This window comes from Argentina silus (genome assembly GCF_951799395.1).
Source record: "Argentina silus genome assembly, chromosome: 1".
Lineage (NCBI taxonomy): Eukaryota > Metazoa > Chordata > Actinopteri > Argentiniformes > Argentinidae > Argentina > Argentina silus.
The window spans coordinates 30,009,619-30,029,564 of NC_139655.1; the positions used below are offsets into that span (position 1 = coordinate 30,009,619).

The 19,946-nt window shown below is 45.0% G+C and overlaps 1 protein-coding gene across 3 annotated transcripts; it reads right to left on the reverse strand.

Moving 5' to 3' along the window:
* Positions 1 to 1,680: 1,680 nt before the first annotated feature.
* Positions 1,681 to 13,785, reverse strand: pan3 (poly(A) specific ribonuclease subunit PAN3). Of its 3 annotated transcripts, none has more exons than XM_083671153.1 (18): positions 13,163 to 13,785; positions 11,877 to 11,998; positions 11,396 to 11,468; positions 11,209 to 11,279; positions 10,830 to 10,974; positions 9,485 to 9,708; positions 9,094 to 9,198; positions 8,788 to 8,845; positions 7,777 to 7,938; positions 7,479 to 7,595; positions 7,259 to 7,360; positions 6,205 to 6,370; positions 5,594 to 5,681; positions 5,294 to 5,433; positions 4,906 to 5,035; positions 3,282 to 3,346; positions 2,936 to 3,074; positions 1,681 to 2,584 (listed from the first exon to the last, which is right to left on the reverse strand). In XM_083671153.1, exons 1-18 carry the CDS (start codon positions 13,497 to 13,499, stop codon positions 2,441 to 2,443), a joined length of 2,388 nt encoding a protein of 795 aa, XP_083527279.1. In that variant the 5' UTR covers positions 13,500 to 13,785; the 3' UTR covers positions 1,681 to 2,440. The 3 variants fall into 3 exon arrangements, with proteins under 3 accessions (XP_083527279.1, XP_083527278.1, XP_083527277.1); XM_083671152.1 differs by having other exon boundaries at positions 9,452 to 9,708; XM_083671151.1 differs by having other exon boundaries at positions 9,452 to 9,708; positions 11,182 to 11,279.
* Between the last annotated feature and the right edge of the window lie 6,161 nt (positions 13,786 to 19,946).

The window sequence follows — 19,946 nt, forward strand, 5'->3', positions numbered from 1 at the left end:
GTTGTGTGCAAATCAATATGTCTTGTCAGTCAAACCATCCAAATGTATGCTGGGATATGTAGTACTGTATGACAATGATGTATGACGCCACTGAGTCTCTTCTGACAAGTTGCTTTTGAAATATGTATTCAAAACACATTTAACATGTATAAGTAAAGATGTACCGCTCAAGTGATGACTACAGTCCCATAAACAAAACACAACCAACAAGGTTATGTTTTGGTATTCTTTATTAAAATACTGCTGTACACACAAATATTGCAAAATTTTAGACAATGAACACAAGAGGGGCATAAAACATACTAAGATGGTGATTGTAGGTGTGTGTGTGTGTGTGTGGAGGGGGGGGATCACTAATCTTACTGGAGTGTGTCATGATGAAGTGGGGGATGGTGAGATGAGCATTGACTTTATATGGGTTGGGAATATGTGTGTGTGTGTGTGTTGGGGGTAGAGTCTAAGCACCACATTCACTGAATATGTTTCTGTCTGATAATTTCACTAAAAACAGAGGGAATAGTACATGATTCTAACATAGCCAGCTCTCAGCAGGAGTCAAGAGAAGGTTGCCCCCGGAGCACTGATCTACAGTCTGTTTTACACTCTGCCTGCTAACGGTTCAGATGACAAAGGCAAAGGTAAGCTGATCCTAGATCTGTGCTTAGGGGGCAACACCCCACCCCCCCCTCCCATCACAGTATCCCCCACACAGTAGCACCACCTGTTCCAATTCCTACTTTAAGTCCCGCCCACTCCACCACAGCTCATCTATCTGACTGGCAAGAGGGCAACCAATGACGGCCAAACACATTCAGTCATTGGGCCCCTCCAGCTGTCTGTCATCCTGAGAGAATTCCAAACCATCCAACTGAGTGCAACGGCCACATCCCCCCCCACCCCTTCCCCCACCACAGTCCACACAGGTGACTCCAGGGTCAGAGGTGAGGTGACTCGGTGGTGTCACTGCTCTGTCTCCAGCACGTTTGTGTCACATGATCTTAAAGGTCAAATAAAACAGAGTTTTAAAACAAATCAACACCCTTTTTCCCCCCTGCCCCACGCCACCCCACCTCCCACCTCCCCCAACCCAACCCCCCCACCCCTGCTGGAATTGGTCCACATAATAAAGTTGTGTTGAGGCAAAAGACTGCGCTTCCATATCCCATCATGCATCACTGCACAACAGCTGAGCAAAAGAGGGGAACCAGCTTGAAAATCATCACAAAAAAGCATCACTTATTCTCAAATGAAGTGGGGGGGTTGGGAGCCCCGGGGGAGGAAGCTGGTGAAGGGATACAAAAAGGAGAGGGAGGGAGCAAAAGGGGAGGAAGAGGAGGGGGAAAGGGGCAAAAGTAAGGACATTCCACAATGAGGAAGAGCTGGCTCCATCTGTAGTCCTCCCCATCCCCCTTGCCCCCCCCCCCCCACACCCATGGGTTCCATCCTAGAGCTGGACAGCCACACCTAGATATCCATCCCCACAAGTTCATCATTTGTCATAACAATTTCCACAATAGTGTCCATAAACCCATGAAGGAGGCTGAGTGACTGTATATGTAACAAACACTTACACAGCATCAGGAGAGGACACCTCAGCACCATCCTTAGTGCCAAGAGAAACCACACAGCCCTCCCTGCCCCCTTGCCCCCGCCCCCACCCCCCCACAACACATTGGCTCAATGTTCCATCATCCTTGAGCCCAAAATCAGGGCACCGAAATGACCAATGGTCTGTCCCATCTTGACAGAGGTCAAGGTCAACCCCAACCACCCATCCCACCCAAAAACTCAGTGGTTTGTCCTTTGAGTGGGAACTGAGAACCAAGGTGGAGGAGACGGGCTGTGCCATTTCAGAAATGGGTGCCATCCCTCCTCCAAGAAAGCCTGCAGTGGTCTGTCCCATCTCTTAGTGCGTCGGTATGAAGGGGTGTGGTCTCCAGCAGGAAGAGAGACGCAGTAAAAAGAAAGCCAGTTATTATTTCAGTCTGCTCTCTGTAGGCCACTCACACTAATTCATAAAAATAAAAAAAAAACTTAAAATCTTAGTGCATCCTCCACAGAAAACAAAAAAATAAAAACCCCAAAAATGTTGAAATAAAAAAATAAAAAGCAGGAAAAAGTTCAAAACCACGTGGTTTTATTTTTTTTTAATGTTCGTTTTGTTCCCCCCCCCTCCCAAGTCTAAAAAAATTCACCATCCTCGTCACAGCTTCCGTTTATTTTGTCCATTATTTTATTCGCAGCTGCAGGGTTAGGAAAACTAAAAAAATATGCTTTAGAAAAGCCTCCCTGGTGGACAGGACAGTGTATGTGACTGAGGTTCAGCAAGCCCCGCCCCTCTGCCCTCTCCACGCTGATGATGTCATCTGTAGTGCAATAACGTGCTGTCCCACCCCTCTGCCCTGGAGGGGGGGTGGGGATGGGGGGTTGGGGGGGGGCGCTACAGGGGGCCACTGGCAGAAGCTTGCTGCAGCTCCTGGAAGGTACTGTCGAAGCAGCGCTTCAGGTCCGAGTAGGTCACTACTAGCACACTCTTCTCATCACGAGACACCAAGCTGATCTTCTCTGGCACGCCCGCATCCAGCTACAGAGAGACAGACACACAGGTCAGTTACAGGGATAGGTATAGTCCTGCTAGAGAGAGAGAGAGAGAGACAGACACACACAGGACAGTTACAGGGATAGGTATAGTCCTGCTAGAGAGAGAGAGACAGACACACACAGGACAGTTACAGGGATAGATATAGTCCTGCTAGAGAGAGAGAGAGACAGACAGACAAGAAGAGATCTAAATAGAGAAGGAGTGAAAAGAGAAGCACACAAGAACAAGATGGAGAGGAACAGGTGTGAAGTGAAGAGAGAAGGGACTGAGGGAGGCCAGAAGTGAGAGAGTCAACAGGATGACAGAGGGCAGACAGACAGACAGACGACTAACTTTGTTGAGACAAGAGACGATGTGACTCAGGTCCATCCAGGGGGTTCCAGCCTCTGTCACCTGGTGGAACAGGTGGTCTCTGAAGAGCTTCAGAAGGTAACGATCCCCCGTCTCTGACCATGAAGGGTCCTTCTGATACCTGGGGGGGAGGCCGCGCGCGCGCGCACACACACACACACACACACACACACACAGTTGAATTGAATGTCAGTTGAACTGAATGTCAGATTGTTCCATGTTATTTTGATATGAAAATCAAAAATGTATATATATATATATACATTTTTGATTTTCATATATATATATATATATATATATATATATATATATAAGAAGTTGGACTTACTCTGGTCTCTCGTTGATGGTGCCCAGTTTGGCCAACAGGCGGAAGAGACGGCCATTTTGCACCTCCTACAACATGGAACACCACAAGACAACTCATCATCCACATCCTACTCTCCATAGACATCCATCAGACTTTCCCTTAACACTCAACAGCACCTATGCTCAAAACATGTTGTGGGGAATTCAAAGCAGCATTTCTTCATAGTAGCTGTGGGCTGCTTCCCTGTGGGTCCTATAGCTAGAAACACAGTTTCAGTTGACTTTTCGGGTCCCAAGTGATTAAAAAAAACAACGAAAAACCCAAAACCACCTGTTTGGGAAGCACTTGAAGACGTGAAGTGAAAGAACAATGGTCTTTCCAACTGGGTTGAAACAGCGTGTGTTGCGTGTCTGTCCTGGTGAGCTGCAGGTGGCAGTGTTAGTCATCGTACTACAGTACCGTAGGCCAGTGCCAAAACCACAGAGAAGGCCTGCGTATGTACTGAGCCCCACCATCTCCAAGTCAACGCCTGGTAATGTACACCACCTACTGTGACGTACACACCTGTGACCCAGTTACACACAATGGCGCTTGTGTGTGTGAGGAAGGAGTACGTGTGTGTGTGTGTGTGTGTGTGTGTGAGGAAGGAGTACATTTGTGTGTGGAAGGAGTGTGTGTGTGTGTGTGTGTGTGTGTGTGTGTGGAAGGAGTACGTTTGTTTGTGTGTGTGTGTGTGGAAGGAGTACGTTTGTGTGTGTGTGTGTGTGTGTGGAAGGAGTACGTTTGTGTGTGTGTGTGTGTGTGTGTCATGAGCAAATGTGCGTGTTCACTATCAAATGAAACCACGGCAAGTAAAAGTTTAAGGTCAAAAGTTATTTCTGATCAAAAACAACACGAAAAAACACCAGAAACAAAGAAAGAGTGTCTGAACAGGAACACGCGCAGAGCCAGCACTGATAATGTGCAGAAGAAGACGGACACACAAGGCATGAAACTGAGGAACACAGTCAAACACTACATTCAGAAAAACTGAATTTCTACCCTTCACTAAGAATAAGGGGGCGTAACAGAGTGCATAGACATACACGTTATATTATTTTGTTTGTCAGTGTTTCTCTAAATGTTAGGTAAGAGTCAGAGAGGTTCAGGCAGTCCTCCTCCAATGAAATGGGGAACCAACTCTTTCTGAGAAAATGGGGACCGGGTATATGCAGAGGCAGAGAGGAGGCACGGTGGGTTTCACACCTCCCTCGGTCCCAGGCAAGAGGCCAGAATAATAAAGCAGAAGCCATTACTGGACACAGAGCATCACTTCCTATGTTGTTTTCACACCTCCCCTGATATGAACAACGCTCACACACACACACGCCCTCGACGCTCTTAATATTAATAGGATTGTCTTCCTGTAAAACGAACCGGACTGTACCCTCAGAATCACACATGGAAGTGTGTGTCTGTCTGAGTGTGTGTGTATCTACTCGCTGTGTCCTATTTCTCCACACATTGGCCTCCCCTCCAAGTGCTGCCACACGTTAGAGTGACCCATTACCCTCCACCTCCCTAAAAGGTGGAGGAATGAGACAGGGCAGCACTCGTCCCTCTGTGAGACGGCCAGTTCCACACGTGCGTCCTGTGTCCAGCGTACCTTGGCCAGGTCTTCCTCGATGACATCGTTCCTCATCTGCGAGGCGTCCAGCTGGGTGTAGAACCTGGCTCCGATCATGGGCATGATGTCATTGACGCTGCGCAGCCGAGACTGCTCCGTCAGCAGGTACCTACACACAAGCAGTCGATGAGTGAGGCGTGTGTGTGTGTGACCTGTGTGTGTGTGTGTGTGTGTGTGTGTGTGTGTGTGCAGGGTGAACAGTTGAAGCTGTGTCTCCTAAAATGTGAGTGTTGCGGTTGCTGTAAATAGGTGCATGTGTGTGTCTCGCTCTCACAGATTCCCACCTTGACACAGTGTGCTGTGGCTTAGGAGAGGACCCCTGCTCTTAAATGGTGTGTGTGTGTGTGTGTGCATGTGTGTGTCTTACAGGATGAGGTTCTTGAGGTCAGATGAGTAGTTGATTGACACCAGCTCCATGGCCTTCTGCAGGTTCTCCCTCTGAATGCCAGCCAGAGAATTACAGGCCAGCGCCAACACCACCTTGCCCAGGGAGATCAGGTCTGCTTGCTACACACACACACACACACACACACACACACACGTTAGGAAACCACACACGCTGGGCCAAATGTTACCTTCCTTGAGGAGATCAAGACTATGAGACAGACACAGACACACAATTCATATAGACTATATGAGAGCATGTGTAGACAGTTAGAGATTGTACCTGGTACTGTGGCATTAGGGCCAGGTGGTTGGTCTGACTGTTGTCAAAAGTTAAGACATCAAACACCCCTACACAGTTCACCCGTAACCTGCAGAGAGAAGGGACATGGTGAACAGTGTGTGCGCCTGTGCATGTGTGTGGGTGTGTGTGTGTGTGTGTGTGAGTCTTAAGCTTGTTTGTGTGTCATGTCTGCTTAGAACAGGAAGCCTGATTAAAATACATGTTCTGCTTTCATTTACAGTAAATAATACCGTAAATGTTGGCATTAAAGTTCACTGGGCTGCTTAGAAACCCATTTCTTAGAAACCCAAGTTCCCAGCTAGCATGAAGCTTTACTCAACTATTAGTATGTTCTAATATATCCATGGCACAGCACAATGTGTGTGTGTGTGGTTGTGTGGGAACGAATGCCAGTTTCTGCAATGTGGTCACAGACTTCTTTTGAGCCATTGATTTATAAAAAATAAAAAAAAAGAAGAAGAAGAAAAACGACAATTAAAGATTATTTTGGGGTTAAAACAATGAGCAGCTGCAACATTGGACTGGTCTGAAGTTGCAGGGGCAACTAGCTGGTCTCAATTTTGCACACACATCAAAGTGTGTGTGTGTACCTGGTCTTGCCGGTGATGATGATCTTGCTGGGGTCCATGACCCTGCAGGCGAGGCCAGCTGTATGTATGGTGCGCAGGGCTGAGCTGAGCTGAACGATGTAGGCCCAGATTAAAGACTCAGGGAGAAGACCGGCATGCTGTCGAGGAGGGGGAGGCTCGTGCTGACCTACGAGGGCACACACACACACACACAACTCTTCAGTTCGAAGGAATTTCCTAAATGTATCTACATTTGTATCAACTTCCTGGCAAATGTCATCTTCACAACAAGCCTGGTTGCTCCAAATTCTGGTAACAGGCCAATTTTTGTAAGTACAACCTCATATTACACACCCCATCAGGCTCACACTCACATGTGTCTCTTGCTGTAACAGAGAGGGGGATATATACACACCAGTCCAAATACACCACGACACCAGAATCTATGCCATATGAATAAACTGGCAGCATTGAGGTGGGGTTGGGGGGGGATGTTGTGATCACTGTCGTGCTGGGTGTGTTCTGTTATGGTGCTGGGACTGATGCTTTGAGACTTGACAGAGTTCTGTTGTGTGTGGTATTATTGAGACGAGGCAGAGTTGTTGTGTCACATAATGTCACTAAAGCTTGGCCGTGGTGTTACAGCTACCTGGGGCTGAGCTGAGAAGCGCTCTTTAATGGACAGATCACCAGTGGATCACAACATTAAAAACGACAACCAACTGTTTTGTGTGTTTATGTATATCAGTTACTGTTGGTCTGTGGCTAGAATGACCATTTTCTGTAGTGAGACCAAAGAGGTTTTGCTTCCTCTGGCTGTGTTCCTGCTCTACGTATCACACCTGTCTCAGGCTTTGTTTCAGCCACAGCTTCCCACTACCACCTTCACAGACCAGCAACTGTCAGCCCCGAGCACCACAGAGTAGGACTGCACACACACACTCACAGATGTATCCACACTCTATAAATATACCAATAGACACAAGACCTAGTCTAAGCGTGTTTAAAAAAAGTAAACAAGTTTCAAAAAGTGTTTTGCGAAAAGCAGGGGGGGGGGGGGGGGGGGGAGGCTCACCCCACTTCCTCTTGGTAAAGTAGGAGTCGGTCGTTGGGTCGTTGAAGTGCCTGCTGAACATGGTCTCTGCTCCCGCATGGAAGTCATAGGAGAACACCAACGCTGAGGCACAGATAGACACAGGCAGACCATTAGCAACACACACACACACACACACACACACACACAAATAAGACAAGATCATAGGGCAAAACACGCACAACCCCAAACACACACTCACAGTGGTCTCCAAAGGCCTTGGTGGTGAAGACCTCCCTCAATGTCACAGAGTTAGAGTGCTGGATCTTCTTCCACATGTCTACCAGCATCATACACTTGGTGTTCACCAGCCTGAAACCTGAAGACACACACACACACACACACACAATCAACACTGGCATTCTCTGAACACAGGAAACTCAGGATTCACTTTATTTGGGATGCCACGTCAACATCCGATAATCTAACTGATTTCTTTTTTTATTTTATCAACATCAATAGAACACGAGGCACATGGTCGTGTGTGTGTTACACCTCACCATGTATCCTCCTCAGGCAGTAAGGCAGGTCGTCCTTGCTGTTGACCGCCTTGTAACAGGAAGTGATGTAGCTGAAGTTGCTGGTCTTCTGCAGGCGATTGGGCGGGGGGACTGGCTCCAGGGGGAAGAGGCTGTGGTAGCTGTCCACCTCAGACGGAACACCTGACACGCAGACACACACGCTGAGACTTTTCACTCACGCCATGTTTAACATGCACTGCTAAATACCCCAGGGCAGTCCAGCCCAAATTGAAAATAATCAGCAGTCACTTGTCATCTTGGCAGTTTTGACCGTTTAACAACTTCCAACAACCACCGACCGACTGAGCGTGACTGTGTGTGCTTTGGTGGGTGTCTGTCTGCAGGTGTCTCTGCAAATGGTCACCAGGATGTCTTCAGTCGGAAACAACACGTAGGATGTGGGTCTCACTGACACTGGCAGAAAAACCTCAGAGACAGAGACCACACAACCACACTGCCAGGTCACGTATCGCCATATCATTGAACGTGTGGACGGCTCAGAGCGCCTGCTCTCTCCTCTCCGTGTCACACACAGAAGGCCAGCGGGTGTGTGCGGGTGTGTGTGTGTGTGTGTGTGTGTGTGTGGGGAGGAGACAGGCAGGGGAGACCCTCCTCCATTGACCTATTCTAAACTCAGGCAGGCAGGCGTGAATCATCAAAGGCTTTGCATTGCTGTCACTACTTCGAACTTCAACCCTAGACTTAAAACATACTTTATTTCATTCGTTTTAAGGGGGTGGGTGGGGGGGTGTTAGGGTAAGGGTGAGTGAGTCTTCCTATAATAAAATGGGGGTTCGTTGGCCCATTGTGCTTCTCTGATGGCAGGCCGGAGTGACGGGTTGTGGGCTGCTCCGTTGAGGTATTTCTGGGGCCGACATATGAATCACATATCACTAGCAACCGTCCAACTAATAAACACAAGTCCAACGCCCCCCCCCCTCTCTCTCCCCCTCCCCCCCTGTTCAACCAATCACAGGACAGATGCTTTACCTGGGTTCTCCGATTGGTCTATCTGGGCCATGGTTATCAAATGTCTGTTGATCAGCTCCTGGAAGGAACCAGAGGAAATGAGGTCAGAGACCAACATCATAGCATAGACAAAGAAAAGGAAGAGAGAAAGAGGGGGGTACCGGGAGAAAGCAAGAGAACAAGATGGAGAGAGGTGCTGGGAGAGAGAGAGAGACAGAGAGAGACACACACAGAGAAAGAGACTGACTGGTGTGTGTGTGTGTGTGTGTGTGTGTGTGTGTGTGTGTGTGTGTGTGTGAGAGAGAGAGAGAGAGAGAGAGAGAGTACCTGTCGGAGTTCGTCGGCCATGAAGAAGGACGGGGCATTGGCTTTAGGCTGCATGTAGGCCACGTGGGGTGCAGTGGGGGGGTAGATATGGTACGTAGGAAACACCTGCAACAAGGAAACCACCAAGACTCAGAACATGACTTCCGGCTTATGGAGAAATCAAAACTAACAGCCTGTTGATGATCACATGTTTGCACTTATGACTGAATCTTGTCTCAAATCGTGTCTCATATCAGGGGTATGTTGACATAAAATGTGGAACGAAAAAAATTACAGTTTTCAGGTCTTAGGAGGGTGCACTGTCAATAAAACACTTCCAGGTCAATGCGGTAGGCAGAGCAGCCTAAATGGCACGTACCATCCCTGCCAGGGGTGCAGGGGGGTTACGTACCATCCCTGCCATGGGTGCAGGGGTGTTGTCAGTGTAGAAATAGGTAGTCCCCCCCACAGTCTCCTTTTGGATGATGTGGGCTCCCTGGTCGGACGCACTGGTGGGCACCATGTAATTGGCTGGGTTTGGGTTGGGGGTGTGGCTTCGCCGGCGAGGTGCAGGTGAGGTGTGGGGTGTGATTTTCGGGGAGTGGAGGGGGGAGGACCCTGCAGAGAGAGACATCCCTAAGAGGGATACCAATGGGAATATTGGTTAAACAGGGGGGGGGCACAACTACTTTTAGTATCTCAACACATCATCATTACACTAGCGACTTATCAAGGTGGTAAAAATAATCAGACACGTTGTTGTTTCGACCTTTTTTTGGGGGGTTGGTTCGGATGTCAAACTCACCTCCTTCTGAAGTCTAATGAAACAAATGAACAACAGAGCTAACATCCCAAAACAACCTCTTCACCACCATGATGGAGATTAAATGTACTGCTGTATGTACGTAGTACCTGAAGCCAGACAGACGCCGTGCAAATTCAACCACACATTGAAAACAAGCCACATTCTCACGACCGTCAGGCTCCGCCTTTACTCGCACAGCATGAGACGGCCAACCACGTGAAGAGAAGACACCATCATGAGACGGCCAACCACGTGAAGAGAAGACACCAGCATGAGACGGCCAACCACGTGAAGAGAAGACACCATCATGAGACGGCCAACCACGTGAAGAGAAGACACCATCATGAGACGGCCAACCACGTGAAGAGAAGACACCATCATGTCATTCTAATCGAATTCTGACATGTCCCAGTTTTGATGGTGGCGGCTCCTTTTCTGCTTGTGCAGCGTGAGAGTTGCTATGGGACGATCTAAGAAAGCAAACCGATGGGAATCCAGGATGCTGGAAACAATAGCAACGCATAAGTTGGGTTTGGGACCATAGTAGAATACCTAAAATAATAGCTATTCTAATTCTATATGAAACTGAAGAAAAACATGTGGCAGGACTAAAGCTTCCTTTTTATATCTGGCAAAGATATTTTTTTAGACATTTTCTAGTGCATAAGGCGGCTATGGCTACAGCTGAAATGTCTTACTATTTTGTGGCCAGGGACATTTCTGCCATTGCCCTGGCAATGACCAAACATTAAAAGGGGGAGAGTGAGAGGAGGCTTGGTGGAGTCACCCAGTGTGAGAGCTACCATCGGGTCTGCTCGTGCAGTGTGCGTTGCATCAAGTCACGGCATGACATGGAGAATTTGTCTGTCGACTGGAATCGCAGTGTTGCCCGTCTGGCTTAAGTCGTCAGTGTGACGTGATTTTACAGCAGGCAGTGTTTGGGAGGCCTTACCAGGGGAGAGGGCAGCAGCTGTGGAACTGCTGAGGCCGGGGTGGGGGAAGAGTGGCGAGGGGAAGGCTGGAACGCTGGACTGGGCCATGGTGGCCATGCGCGGAGCCCCCTTAGGGATGAACTCACTGGCAGCCGGGTTAGGAGCCTGGAGAGATGAGGATCATATATAATATACAGTCATACATTCGATAAAAACAACCAACAGGGACAGGATGAAGTTCACTATAATGAAGACACCCAAACAGACAAACCACAAAAGGAAGAGTTCATATTGAACTTCTCTCCTACTAAGGCAATGTAATTCATTCAACATATCAAGATCCAACTAATCCCCCTTCTTTGATAACCGTACCAGAGGCATAGGTGTTGGTGCATTCACCTTTCTCCTTTGTGATATGCTCAGAGCACCAAAATCACTGAAGAGTGAAGATGTTGGGGAATTGACTGGATCTAGAGGAGAAACACAAGACCAGAGTGACTTTAGATTATGGAGGACTTTCCACAGAGATTGACCCTTTCCATGACAGGCTATGATGAATGTGCAGTGGATCCTCAGGTGATCTTACCGTGAGTGCTGTGGCTGAAGTTCTTGGCACCATCGTTAAGGAGACTGGGAGAGCTGCTGCTGCTGGTCATTCTCTATATCAACAACAACAACAAAGACAACTGCTGCAGAGGACATGCTTCACTGCATGCTCTCATAGCAGTCTAGCTCCTAAGCAGACAGGAGCCCTGGATTCATCTGAAGATACATTTGACTGTAGCAACACAGAATTCTCCTATAGGAAGCTCATTTAATCTGTCGCATTGGCTGGCTTGCATTGGAGTTCAGCATAGGTGTGCATGCGTCTACCTGCATCGTTAATCAAATACCTACATAATTGCTTCATGAAGTCATCCAACTTCCTATATAGTTAGGTTATTGACTTGAAGAAATGCCAAACCAGTATGACTAATCAACTTCCAATAAGCATCCTTTCCCCTATGATCTCACCACATTGGTTTACAACTAGTCACTTTCTCTGGCTTCAACTGTGCGGCTGGTACCTGCATCATAGAGTATTTGGACTCTGCGGGGCTTCCGAACCCATTGACCCCAATGAAGCTGCTGCTGAAGTAGGAGTTGGTCAGATTGGCATCACTCAGGTTTCCACCCTCCATCCCAGGTACTGCAGACAAGAGAGAGCAGATGTGGCAACCGGTTCTCCTGAATCTAGGATGCTTTTCATTGTTGCACGTTGTGACTTCATTATTTTTTTTACAAAAACGGGTCTGTATTCCCCTATAATTCTGAAGTACACTTGAGTAGGTCTACATCCCCTTGACATTACACGTTTATACATGTTCCGGTCTGGTTGCAAAACTCAAGTCCGGGAAGCATCAGGTGTTACACTGTATGTACTAGCAAACCTCAACTTCCTGGGTTATCATGTTATAGTTAATTGGCTATAGTTAATTGCATGTGAATGCGAGGTTAAAAGTAATTCAAGTGTATGCTAGTCATGAAGCTAGCTGTTTGACTGTTGATTTACAGGACTCGGCCGGAAGCTCCTAGCCAATCACGAGCAACTTCAAAACGACGTAACTACACATTTCAAGTGAAGCTGGCCAACACAGAATCAGCTTGCTATCTTGTGAACAGCAGCGAGCAGCACTACTGATCATGATTATCTCTGTTGCAAAGAAGCACATGCCATTATACATAGCTAACTGTGGTGGGTGAAACTTTATGCTAGCTTGTGTAGCTGGCTAGCTAGACATTCACTGTGTAAAAAGCGACTACAATTGCTCAGTTAGTTTGAAGCCAAGCTAGTTCAGCAGCAGCATGTCCTGCATGAAGACATGTGATATGTCTAATTTCCAAATCATTTAGCTAACTAGTATAAAGCATTGTCACCAGCATTGTCGTGGTGGCAGAGGTGACAAGTCGTACATTTTTTCATAAAGTGAACTTAGCTAGCTAATTGGCTAAGCAAGCAAGTTAGCCAATAATTTCTGCCCACTCACTCTGAAGCTGTCAAATAGCTCTAGCTATGCAACAAACATACAGAAATTGCTAGCTGAAATGAAATAACTGTCTAGAAGTCCTGCACAAAATCTACTGAGACTGCATTAACTACTTACCCATTTTGCTTCTGTTGCTAGAGAGCTAGCTAATATCGATTGGTAAACATGATGCTTTACCCACGTTGTTTTGGGGGGAAAGAGGCCTCATAGAATCCCCGACCTAAATTTTAACAAAGCCCCATGGGCCCAAAAAGAAATAACCACCGATATGGCCGCGTTAGGCCCTGTCGTGTCGGACTGGGGACAAGAAGCTGAAGCATACTCACTAGTTAACAGCTGTCCCTCCAGAACCGTGCCTGCAGGCCCCAGAGACTCGTTCTTTTTTGGGACATTCGCTACCCCGCCACCTGGGCAGGCCGCCGCAGTTCCACTGAGTGGATACCCCGCAGCCGTCACGGCTCCGCCAGGCATGGATAAAGGGACAGGGCTGCCTCCGCCGTGCATAGACATGCTCGCCATGGATGGCTCCTCATGCAAGAACTGACACTCATCCCCATAAAAGCATGTCTTGTCCTTCGCGTAGTATCGGCAAAACTTCACCTTGACATTGGGTATTCCGACACCCCCGAGCGAAGCAGCTGAAGCTGGGAGTCCACTGTTCATGGCACCACTGCTGCTGCCACCGCTGCCGCCGGAAGATACTCAACCATAGAGAGACGTCGATAGCGTGCTAGCTTGCTCGCGAGCAGGTTCTCGAAATGCCAATTCAACGCGATATGCAATAGCAATATGAATTGTGCTCGCTAAAAAAATTACATTACTCACATTATCCGGTTATATGACAAACAATTGAGACTTTGACATGGCATTTGATAAATCCTGGTCGCTATTGTCGCTATCCATGTAGCTGGCCTAGCTAGCTAGCCTGTTGTTGAGCCTCGTTCACGCGCTGTTGTTGTTGTTTTCTGCACTCTGCTACTCTGCTAAGAACCAGCTAGCATAGCTTTGCATTGTGGGTACAACGCCTGTCCTACTGCAAGCAAAAGGCAAAAGGACAGAATCAGACTTCAGTCCCAAGCTCTCGGTTTCTGTGGACAGTCCCAACGATTTTCGAGCAAGAAATCCGTTAGTCTGTCACTCCAGCCCAGTCACAGGTTAACCTTGTAGTGGCCATGCATAACTCGTGTTAAAGTGACGCTTTGATTTTAAACCTCTGTGATGTAGCCCCATCAAAACACTGATGCGTGATGTCACATTGAAGACTGAATGTCACATTGTAACATGTTCTGTTACTGTAGGCCAGCGCTTGAGCACAGCAGCTGCGGTATTAGCCATTAGTGGTTGGATGTAAATCGGTAGGATATAGTTGGTATAGGCTATAGGGATTAGCACGGTCATCTCAGATGTGTTTGTGATGTATATGCAATTATGTGAATAAAGATGTGGGCGTTCTTTGTTATTGTCTACTCAATGAACATGAGAGTACGCCTATGTGAACATATGCGACTGAAAACAATGCGTGATGTTTTACACTGGTTAACTTTCACTATTCTTTATTTGGCTTTTTTCCCTCATGCATGGTTGACTAAATCTGTTTCGTATTATCTCTGCGTCGCTCAGTTATGTATAGAGCCATGCCATGTGAACTGTATATAAGAATATGAATATGTATATATGAATATGTACATATGAATAGTGTTTAAGAGTGTGAAATCATTTGTGTTGTCTATTGGTGTGTTGACAATCTATTACTCTATTATCTTATATTTATGTTTAATTTATTGTTATATTATCTTATGTTGTTCTTGTATATAACAAGATATGTATTGTATATAAGGTCTGTCCAGCTGTTCTGTACTCTATCATGTGACAGGTAGCGGCAACTAATGGGGATCCTGATAAACAAATAAACCTTTCAAACACCCAGCCTGCCACTGACAAACTGTCAATTTAGTTCCCTGAGGCCTCTCGATTACACCTCAGACGTCATACGCTACTTCTTTGAGCCCCACTCTTGCGCGGCTCATTATGTGACAACGCGACGCAAGAAGTGCACCAATGCTATTACGCGGAGAGAGGAGAGTAGGTCTACTAATTGGTAAGTAATTGAAATTAAACATATTTTCACATCACATATGACTAAGCAATAAGGGACCAGACATGTAGATACAATATGGGCCTATTGTAGGGTAATCTGTCAAAATACATTTGTACATCATCCAGTCATACATATTAGTCTTTTTTTTTAAGTTTATTTTTATTTTTATTGTAGACTAACAGTAGGCCACCAAATGACTAACGTTTGTAAACTGATATTGTACTAAACATTACAGTAGCCTATACATAGATGTAACTGAACAAACTGGTAGGCCTACATAGCCTCACTGCTGGACATTTTACACATGGTTATCATGCTCCATTCCATTTGTCATTTAAAATGCATTTTTAGTTAATCGTTTTTGTATGCCTAGTTTTTGTACTTTGTAACAGCCTATTCCTGTTGAAATCGAAGTTATTGTGATGTTAACACAATTGCCAATGTTTTATATGGCACATGTTAATATTGTGTACATTTCCAGTAGGTTTTGAATACAAATACATATACCAACATGTATTTTTTTTTATGATAGGCCCATAACTCGGTAACTTGCCCTATGATGTGCATAGTTTTAGTTGTTGTGTCTAACCTCTATGTTGCCGTTGTTTTTTTCTTAAATTGTAACACCATAGTTCAAATAATTATGATATGATAATAAATTGACTATCACATTAGTTAGCTTAAAAAAGTCTCATCTTTTTCTCTGATTCAAGTTGTACTCCTGCTGCGTGCGGGAATTGATGGCGACGCAGCGCTACCGCAAGGAGATGCGCTTAGACAGGACTCTGTCACCAGCAACCAGGAGGTAATTTTTTAAAAAGAAGAAAAAACACTAAGTGACCGGACCTGTATCCGCGTGATCCTTCTAAACTGACGCAGCTGTAGGGACCTCGAGGCAATGTGTACAACAACAACAAAAACGTGGCTTTTAATTATTAGCCTTCTCGGAGTCTATAGAGTGGGCTGAATAGCAGTTGACTGGGGCAACTCCACAGATAATACCTGTGTCCTAGGTTCCTGTTTCATTTCTTAGTAGAACGAAAGGTTCAGAAATAATCCCACTTTCGAATTGAGCCACACAAAGGTTTACACTGGAGGCAATTATGTGTATGCGCTTTGTTGTAAAACAATGATGAAGTGTATTGTGTGCATGAGACAGATGGTCTTATTTGATCGCAGCAGAATATGGTAGCCTTTCATTTGTTGTGCTCAGTTTAAGAACTTGGTGAAATTACAAAATAGAATTAGTCTGCCTAGGCAAAACAATCCATGACTATTTCTCATTTTGACGCCAATGCCAGTAAAAGATCAAGCTAACAAAATGCATATGAAAAACGGAGTTGGTTAGCGCCCTTCCTAATGTTGAAGTGTCACTCACAGTTAAAAAAAAAAAGTGAGAAAAAAGATGCTGTCTTACTGCGAGAGGTGGTATAGCGGATGTACAGTAAGATTAATTTAGTATATTTATTTATTTATTTTCACAGTTTTGAAGTGGCTTGGAAATACAAATATCAAATTTTCGAGAAGGCTATTTTCCTAAAATATTGGATTTATGAGACTAGTCCAAGAGAGGCACCAGTGCACCACCACAGTGTATCAGACTTTTTAGGACTGATTACATTATTATAGTAGATTAGCGTAGTGAATTCGTTTAGCCCTGTGCTATTCATCCTAGATCTGCAGTCGCTAGCACAATCTAGTCCTCAGACGGTCCTCAGACCAGGGGTCTCTGCAGCTGTTGTTCAGAGGCATTAGAAATGATGTATTCCAATTAATTTTGTAACCTGGTAACAAGGAAGGTTTTTTCTTTGGTGGCACCTATCCAATGACAAGATTGGACAAGATTGGATTCTCTTCTCTGACAGTGTTGCACAATACCCAGCAAAAATGTATTTGATTTAATTCACTCACAATGTTATCTCCTGTATGGAACAACCCAGCACTATTGTTAGGAGGTCAACCTTTAAATAATATCGGACGGTCCTCAAGAGGAAAACATACACTCGGTGATCTCTTTAATGACAGTGGTCCACGCTCAATGCAAGACATAAAGGAGCCTTCTCTCTCCCTATTCGCTTATACTACTTTTATTTCCAACTCCGCTCAGTACTCCGTACCTGTAAGGTTCCATTAGATGCTTCTCTACCTACCCATCCCTTAAAAGATTGGTTGTCTCTGTATAAAGGGTTGGTTGCAACTTGCAAAACCAGTTAAACCTTCAGTTTCCTTTAAAATGATCACTCCACACTATCTTTTGTGTGGAGTCATCATTATCTTTGGAAGCCTGTTCCTGCCACCCACAAAATTATAGTTATGAGATAATAAGTAATAATAATGGCATAGATTCAAGATTCTTTATTTGTCACGTGCATACAAGTATACAGTGAAATGCAAAAGTGACAGTGCCACAGAGTAGTGCAACAATACAATAAGTTTTAAAATACAATAAAATAAAAATAGAAGTACTAAAAAATATACAGTATGGACAGTATAAACAGTATAAACAATATGAACAGTATAACCGGTAAGCATATAAGTAAGCAATATAAATAGCAGATGGATGACTATGTGTGTGCATATGTGTTAAGATGACAGTGCATGTGTGAGTGTCTTGAGGGGGGCACTGGTGGGGTCATCGTTGACGATTCTGATGGCGTGGGGGAAGAAAGTCATAATTATGATACGTTTCTGCATTTACAGCACATTATCCATCCTGCACATTCTTCATAATGATACACTGCTATAATGTTGTTACCTTAATAACCAAATCACAAAATACTGTAGAATCCAGAGAAGGCTTTGGGTCCAATCCCAGATAGAAAATGCAATGAATCACTGTTAATGGGGGTTCAGTGTTGATATGTTTACTAAAATATCTGATGACAGATAAATAATAAAATGTTAACAAAATGCACATTAAAAAGGGTGGAACTGTGCAAGTTAGCACCCCTCCTAATGTTGAAGTGTCACTCACACAAAAATGAACAAACACCTTATATGCATGCCCATGTTGTTCTCTTAAATCATGTCTGTATAAACATACATACAGTGCTACGACAGACTATTATTAATCAATGTCTGATTGACTAAAGAATGTCTTACAGTATATTGGGGAAGGCTGTCGTTGAGCTAATCAGCAAGTAATGAAAGTTGAGGAAGGCCTGATGCAAAGTGCACATTGTATTCATGTCATACAGATCTCATAATTATGACTTACTGTATTCATTTCACTGCTTGTCTTAGGTCCATACGGTTATGAACTCTTAACTTCTTGATTACTACCTATGTTCATGTTTTAGTGAGTTATATGAGACAGTATCATGATTAGACAAGTCCACAGAGTTTATCAATGACACTGAAAAATGCTGATAATTGACTCTTCATCATGTAATTGCATCAATTTGATGGTTAGCTACTGTGTTTTTGCCCTCAAGTCTGGGCAGAAGTCATTTGAACAATATAAGCTTGACTAACAGTTCTTAAAATCACAATAAACTTGTGGCCTTCTGCAATTTGGAACCAATTACCCCAACCATACTGTAGTATCTCTTTATTATGACTTACAATCTCAGAGCTCAGTATTTTTTGAGTGGCGGGAATCATAATTATCTGTCTCCACAGATAACGCCACAGGCTTTTTCTTCCTGCTGTTACGGCTGCAAAGCATGCATGGTTTACACCTTATCTTCCACTAAAGACCCATCTCTTTAGAATACACCTGGGCTCCTCCCCCTCAGACCTCTCCACCCCCTAACGCCCTATATTACAAGAACTTGGAATAAAAAGAAATAAACAAAAATAAAAAAACATCTTCCTTTCTCTAGCACTGTGACTGCTGATTGCACAAACAATTCCACATGTTCATCTTTCTTTTAGGGGGTGTCATATACTCTGTCTGAGGGCCATCTGAATGGCTCTGGGCCCAGAAGACTGGGGGTCGCTGCTGGACAGAAGCTGCAGATTACCATACAGCATCTCTCTGGAGACCCTGTCTGCACCTGGAGCCGTGGAGGGGACTCCATACATGCACTGTATGTGTGTGTGTGTGTGTGTGTGTGTGTGTGTGTGTGTGTGTATGTTTGTTTGCGTCAGCCTGTCTATGTTTTTGGGGACTTTTTTGTATTCCTTTATGCTGCACAGGTGCTTGAAGCAATGTGGAATTAATCTGCAGTGGTTTGTCTTACCAGTAGTGAGAGTGGGGCCAACTATTCAATGGTCATACCGCTGATCTCTGAGAGTGATTCTGGAGACTACACCTTCAGCTGTACGAGGGGCAACAGCATCAACTCCTCATTGACTGTCTCTCTACTGGTTGGTCCAGCACTCGGTGAGTGACAGCCCCCGTGAAAAGGGAATGAAATAAATATAGAATGTAAATCATAAAATGTGTAATTGCTTGTAATTCAAGACAAGATACATTTGATTCAGATATACCAAAAAGGACAATTGAATTATGACTCTTATGGTACGCCACAGTTTAAAAGGTTGCCACTTGTGTGACGATGTCGCCAACGACAGTAGGGAGTCAACTCGACGATTTGACATGTTTTATTTCAATTAATTCACCTCGGCAAAACTATATCTACTGTATATCTCAAAGTGTGACATTATATTTTGAGCCACTATAGATTGTCTTTTATGTTTGATACCAAATGATCAGCGATATTACATTTCTCCCCTCTAGGACTTCGAGGACGCCCCACAAAACCACAGCTGAAGTACATTTCTGCAAAATACGGCTATTTACCTAAGTTTCGGTGTGACTCAGAAGGCGACCCCAGCCCAAATATCCAATGGTTTCACAAACTCGACAAGTCTGAGTAAGCCAAGGTTTCATGTATATTACAGAATCTTAAAAAAATGTGTCAAGAGGGTTTTGACCTGAAGGCAAAAATTGCAGGTAGCTTGCTTGGTAACTTTGCAGTATGTTTGTGAAATAGCTTTCTCATGCCTCACTTGCAATCCAACCTTCGTCAATTTTCTCCTCCTCCTCTCCACTAGAAAAGGTAATG

What these genes read in the sequence shown, in the direction of transcription:
- pan3 (XM_083671151.1), bottom strand. Translation starts at nt 13,499, where the DNA reads ATGAACAGTGGACTCCCAGCTTCAGCTGCTTCGCTCGGGGGTGTCGGA. An exon ending in CAAGGCCTTTGGAGACCACT is followed by an intron (nt 7,361 to 7,478) that starts GTGAGTGTGTGT and finishes TCTGTGCCTCAG; the next exon opens with CGTTGGTGTTCTCCTATGAC. An exon ending in CCCTAATGCCACAGTACCAG is followed by an intron (nt 5,434 to 5,593) that starts GTACAATCTCTA and finishes GTGTGTGTGTAG; the next exon opens with CAAGCAGACCTGATCTCCCT.